At 41.6% G+C, this 6,675-nt stretch overlaps 1 protein-coding gene across 1 annotated transcript in view; it reads left to right on the top strand.

The window, feature by feature from the left end:
* GLUD1 (glutamate dehydrogenase 1) overlaps positions 1–3,919 on the top strand; it is a 53,606-nt gene extending 49,687 nt beyond the window's left edge. The window contains exons 11-13 of the mRNA XM_024209911.2: positions 78–169; positions 1,734–1,796; positions 2,479–3,919. Of these exons, the coding sequence (XP_024065679.1) occupies positions 78–169; positions 1,734–1,796; positions 2,479–2,598 (275 nt within the window). The 3' untranslated portion in view covers positions 2,599–3,919. The remainder of the gene's footprint in view (positions 1–77; positions 170–1,733; positions 1,797–2,478) is intronic.
* The last annotated feature ends 2,756 nt before the right edge of the window (positions 3,920–6,675 follow it).

The following is a 6,675-nucleotide window of genomic DNA, read 5'->3' as shown; positions in this document are numbered from 1 at the left end:
CTTAGAATAACTTTTCAGTGAAAGTATTTTTTATCGCTGCTGAAATTTAACTTGCTTTGTTTTCCTTCCCCTTCCAGTGTCTGTCCAAGAGAGCTTGGAAAGAAAGTTTGGGAAACATGGTGGAACTATTCCAGTTGTGCCTACAGCAGAATTCCAGGATAGAATATCAGTAAGTAGCTGCTGTGATGCTTTTAAACTTTGTTACTCCAGTTACATTCTAGTATTATAATTGTAAACAAAATCCATTATTTTGCTGTTGGGCATATGTTTTTGCCATAAGGCATTAGTGTGTGGTTAGTTACATGACCGAACAGGGTGCTCTGAAATGCCCAGTAGTATGGCAAGCAGACTAGCTATGGCCAATTGGTATCTTGCACCTGACTCCACAGAACATTTCTAGCTCTAAAGTTCTTCTAAAGCTGAAATTTAGTGTGTACATACAAGTCATTTGGTCTTGCATTGTTAATCAGATGGTTGCTTTGTAATACTAGTCCCTGTTTATAGTGCAATAACCTTTCTCCTTTTGCAGAGGTACAAAATCTAAGCCTCTTCTACAGTGACACTATATAAATAGATTGATTTACTGAACATGTTTCTGATGTGCCTACCTCTTATACTTCAGTGATACGTTACAAAAATGTTACTCGGAATTGTTGCTGTTTATATGAAGTGATCACCAACTCCAGTATTCTGAATAACACTCTCCCTTTCTTATACATACATAACTATATGAAAATGTAATTAAAGGATTTTTTGAGGGGGGGCAATGGACAAATAATGTGTTACTGTTTTGTATCATTTTGAAAGGAAGAGGAATTGCAAATAGGTACTTCAGAGGCAGAGAGTTTCTCAATAATGAGCTAAATACTCATGAAAGGTCACATGTTAGACTGAGTCAGAAGCCTAGTATACTGATTTCGTAGCGTTTAAGGCCAGAAGGGACCATTGTGGTGATGTGTTTTTGACCACCTTCATAACACAGGTCATAGATCTTCAGACAATAACTGTTGCGTCAATATCATATATGCTGTATCTCAAACAGAAATTTTCTTAGAATGATATCCAGTCTTAATTTACCAGTCTTGTGGCTGCCCTAGGAATAGGATATTAAAAATTGAGGTTTGTGTTAGTCATCCCACTTCAGGATTTTTTAAGTATTCCTGTATTCGCCATAAGAAATGTACTGAGAAACAGGGACCAAATAGCTTGCTTGTACTTGCATAAGTCCTGACCAACTCATTCAGTGATGCATGTCACTTTGGAATCTATACCACTGTAATGGAGCAACATTTTATCCTAGAAGTCTTTTGTAAAAAAGAATCTTCCTTATTCCAGAATATATCTTCATTGACTTTATAAATGTAAATGTAATAAATTGTAGTTCTCTGTAGAAACACTAAAGTCAGAGTGCCACTACTGGGCATTTTATTCGCTGCGGGCTTGATATCTAGAGTCTATCTTCTCTTTTTATTGAACCTGTAAACATTTCACATACCATATTCTAGGGCTTACTGTCTGTAAGATCATCCACTGAATTAGCAGTGTTCACATATTGGTCTCGTTTTACCAGGTATTAAAAAAAAATATTAAAAATGAGAAGAAATCTACAGTGAAAGCCGGCTGACTTAATTATCGGAACCCAGCATGTTAGTCTGATGTACTAAGAGAAAATCAATAATCCTGCATATTCATTCATGTCATATTGAACCCGGATTGCATTCATTCCCTTTCAGGGTGCATCTGAAAAAGACATTGTCCACTCTGGATTGGCCTACACCATGGAGCGTTCCGCCAGAGTAAGTATTGCGTTAACATGTAGAGTTGTAGCAAGGGAATGTAAACATAACTGTCACAAAAGCAAACTAAGTCAGCATGTAATGGTATCGGTGAATGACACTATTTCCTTGCACTTAAAATAGAAGACCGCTATTGCCAATAATGGTAGTCACGTATGACACTCCTTTGAATAGATGTTTGTGTGGATACCTTTAATTGGATGTTGTAGGCCATCCAGAAACTGAAAACAAAGTTAAAGTCAACTTGTGTGGCTTTAGCAAGCATATTTTTTGGTAAAAAGTTTAGCCATTGGAGAGCCCCATCATTTATCTTTTTATGTTCTAGAAATCTGTTGGGGCAGAAATATTTTCAAAGCTATACTTAATATTACCACATATATGTAGACCAGACTGTCCCTCCAATGGAAAATACTGTAGAAGGGGGCAAGAAGTCTACTGGATACTCCATGGCTTTTGTGAAGATTTTACATACATGGAGGGGATAGAGTCTTGGATGGTGAGAAGTGGCACCTTGGAAATCTAGGAAAGACTAAAACCTCGTGGATGCTGTGCTGTAATCTAAATACTAGGATCTCTCTGTACTGAGCCTTAGCCTCTCTCTGAAATTCCTTGAAAATAGTGTACATGGAAAGGCTTTTCAAGCAATCATAAATAACTTCTGCTTTCTTTCATTTCATTTCAGCAAATCATGCGCACTGCCATGAAGTACAACCTGGGTCTGGACCTGAGAACAGCTGCCTACGTCAATGCAATTGAGAAAGTCTTCAAGGTGTACAATGAGGCTGGTTTGACTTTTACATAAACGGGTCATTCCCTGTCCTCATTGATACCCTTACTCTTCCTGCCATTGTGTACCCTCTTTTTGAGAAGCTTATCACAAGTTTACATGTAACCACAAAAATTCCTCTTTCTTCTGACATTATAGTGGGTACTATTCTGAATTAGTTGCAGTCCAAACAATTTTTTTTTTTTTTTTTATAATAAAGAAAAATCCATGGATTAGGTATTGAATACAAGAATGTATCTAAAGATAACCAGTTCATCTGCACTTGTGGGGGTCATTCTGGATATTTCACCTTTAAAATAAAAAGGTACACTTCCTGAATGGATCAGCAGTCATGTTACATGGGCAACCTATCAAATTTCAGATAACATACTGTACTAGATGAGCAGTTAGCTCATCCTATTACTTCATGCACTTTTGTTTAATGATGTAATTTTGGCTTTGGCACTTTCAGTAAGGCCTTGTATGATCAATGCTGTGGCATTGTCAAAGGCAGAATGGGCCTCCTGCAGAGAGTAACTTTGATAGGACTCTCTAACTTCTACTTGTTGCAGAACTCCAGGCCTGAGTTTTTTTAGGCAATGTTTTTCTCTTTTTATAAACTGTGCTTCTCCTATAGGACTGCCTTTAATCACTAATTGAACCTGAACTTGACTCAAGCATTATGAGATACATTAGAGGTGACAGGAGCTAGAATTTTTATAAGCTGAAACAGTATCATTGTGTACAGATATCTAGCAAACATATATCTGGTTATGTTTAATCAAGTCACTCTACATAACCACTCAATTATAGTTGTTTTTTTAAAGATTATCTGAATTTGAGATGTATAATCATATATCTATGTAGTCCAGCGAACTCTAACTTTTTTTAACTTTAATTCTTTTCAGTGATCTTATTTCCAGAGGCTTTTTTCTGAACATTTAGTTGCCTCAATGAACAATTAGAAGTGGAGTCTAACCCTGAAACTGTTAGCCTAACTACAAAGGAGCTAGACTGCTGCTGTAGACCTTATGCAATGTCTTAACACACATTGACTTTCAATTTTTTTTTTCTTTATTGGGAAAGCTTGCATATTCTGAACATACTCAATTGTAACAAAATGGACCTTGATATAGTGTTAGATCAAACATAGCTTTTTGAGTTTTTATCAAGGCCTTTGTCCAGTGGAGTCCCATTGAAGTGCCAGATGTTATTTATGTAATGAAGAAGAATTTAAAAAAAAAAAACCCAAACCTAATCCCTCTGAGGAACTCATGCTTTTTCTAACTACTTTGTAACTGCAAGACATAACAGGGTGAGAAAAGCGGTTATTAAAAAGTTGACCTTTCCAAATCTACTGTACTGGTGTATTACTGTTTTCCACAATCACTTTACATGGTAATAGCTTTGTTGTGTAGCAGTTGCTAAACAGTGAAATCTCTGAAATGTCACACAGAATTTCACATTTATTCAACTCATCACTAGCGGTAAGACCCTAATCCTTCTGATTCCCAGGACAAATAAAAAGATTTTTATACTTTCCCTCCCCTCCCAAACAAAATTACTTATTTACCCAACACAACTTCTGAAACTGGTAATCATCTCAGCCTTTTGCTTTCCATGTCTTTAAGTTCTGAGAAGAAATTAGCCGCCTTCTTCATAGAAGAATTATGAAGCAATAAACTGCAACATGGTGAGGCACTTAGTGTCTTACCCCTTCGTGTGTGGTGAGCACCACGATCCTCTTCTCCCTCAGTGCTCTGACTCTTTGTGGCCTCTGGTGGGCCTTCAGCCTCTCTCTTTTTCCACCTGGGCCCTCCTGGTGGCCCAATCACCTGAACTTTAGGGCTTGGTGCTGCTAGTTTAACCCGGGGTGCCTCTTCCTTAACTGGTCGGGTCAGCTCCCTCACTGTCCTTCGCCTCTCTACCAGGGCGACAACCTCACCATAGGTGGAGGGTTCGTTCTGGCTTACCCAGGCACGAAGGTCTGGTGGTAGTCCCCTCATGTATCGGTTGATGACCAGAACCGCTAGTATCTCTTCCGGACTCCGGGATTCTGTTTGCAACCACTTTCGTGCGAGATGGATGAGGTCATACAATTGGGACCACGGGGTTTTGTCTTCCTGGTACCTCCAACCGTGATACTGCTGGGCCCGCACTGCTGTCATTATCCCAGATCTAGCTAGGATCTCTGCTTTCAGCTGGGGGTAGTCTGCCGCAGCCTCTTCAGGCAGATCATGGTAGGCCTTCTTGGCCTCGCCACACAGGAATGGGGCAAGGATGCCAGACCACTGATCTCGAGGCCAGGCCTCCCGTAGGGCTGTCCTTTCAAAGGCCAGAAGGTATACCTCTACATCATCCTCCTGTGTCATTTTCTGCAACCAGTGGCTGGCCCATATGAGCCGTGTCCCATCATGGCCGCGATTCAGCTCTGTAAGGGACTTTACCTGGTTTACCAGTTCCCGCAACATAGCTCGGTCTTGAGCAGCCTGGTCCATCAGCAGGCGATTAGTCTCTTGCTGCAGCCACACTGCCTCTTGTTGGGTGGCTGCCTGGACACGGGTAGCCTCCTGCTGGGCCGCCATAGCTTGTATCAGTGCCTGCGCTACGTCATCCATTGTGGTGAAAAAAAATAACCCCTCTCCCTTTTTTTGTTTGGTGGTGGTGGTGGTTGTTTTTGTTTTTAAATCACCCTCCTTCTTCCGCCATGCTGTGCACCCCAAGATCCCACTTCTGACACCAGGGTGACAAAGTTCCTCCTCTATCTTGGTGGGTCCTGCGCTTATTGGCAGATTTTCTTGCCTCAGAGATTCACCATGTGGGTTGGGGAACAGCCCAGAGACCTTCCCCTCTGGAAGAACCCACAGTCCAGGTCAATTGGGAGGTTTGGGGGGAACCCGGGCCCGCCCTCTACTCCGGGTTCCAGCCCAGGGCCCTGTCGACTGCAGCTGTCTATAGTGCCTCCTGTAACAGCTGCATGACAGCTACAACTCCCTGGGCTACTTCCCCATGGCCTCCTCCAAACACCTTCCTTATTCTCACCACAGGACCTTCCTCCTGCTGTCTGATAACGCTTGTGCTCCTCAGTCCTCCAGCAGCACACCCTCTCACTCTCAGCTCCTTGCACCTCTTGCTCCCAGCTCCTCACACTCCCACCACAAACTGAAGTGAGCTCCTTTTAAAACCCAGGTGCCCTAATTAGCCTGCCTTAATTGATTCTAGCAGCTTCTTCTTAATTGGCTCCAGGTGTTCTAATTAGCCTGCCTGCCTTAACTGGTTTTAGCAGGTTCCTGATTACTCTAGTGCAGCCCCTGCTCTGGTCACTCAGGGAACAGAAAACTACTCATCAAGTGACCAGTATATTTGCCCTCTACCAGACTCCTGTACCCCACTGGTCTGGGTCTGTCACACTGTACATCACCAATAAGGATGCAGGAGGATAAGTTGTGTACTGAGTAGACATGCACAAGCTGGAAATGACAACCGCCTTTGCATCTCAAGCAGAACTGCTGAAAAAGGTAACTGATCAGAATAGTATGTTTTTTAACTTGATTAAAAACACTTCCCTATACCTCAGCAAAAAAAAAAAACTATTAATGGGTTCATTTAGCAAAAGCTCAGTTCGTATTTAGTAGAGCTCTGACTGAATACATTGCTGGAGTTGATTTTCTGAGTAGGAAGGTATCATTTTTACCGTCAGTTTTCAAATTAGAACTGCACTTTAAGCCACAGACTGCAGTAAGAGGTGATGTAGCAATGCGGAGATGCGTTATGCCAGTGAGAATTTCAGGAGGCATTGTGCTTCAGTCAGACAGAATGCTTACTGGAAGAGAGGCGGAGTGTGTCTACTGTGCTACCATGTACACTTTCCCTTCACTGACTTTCTGGCTATTGCGAAATGGATGGTGCTGAGGTGCCCACTCATTTCTCTCTAATCACTTTGAGGCAGTTAGAGTTGGTACCAGTCCTAGCTTAGAGGGTGCATAAGGGGAAAAAGGTTCTTTACACCTTTGCTACCTCTTCCCCATCCATAGAGTTCAGCACAATTGAGTTGTCAAGTTAGAAGCATAGGGCCAAATTTACCATTGATGTGGGGAAGTTCAAATCCTTTTA

Source organism: Terrapene carolina, unplaced genomic scaffold (genome assembly GCF_002925995.2).
Source record: "Terrapene carolina triunguis isolate 2854851 unplaced genomic scaffold, T_m_triunguis-2.0 Scaffold146, whole genome shotgun sequence".
Classification (NCBI taxonomy): domain Eukaryota; kingdom Metazoa; phylum Chordata; order Testudines; family Emydidae; genus Terrapene; species Terrapene triunguis.
Note: the sequence above shows the minus strand (reverse complement) of the source record. Positions and strands in the feature narration are given on the sequence as shown.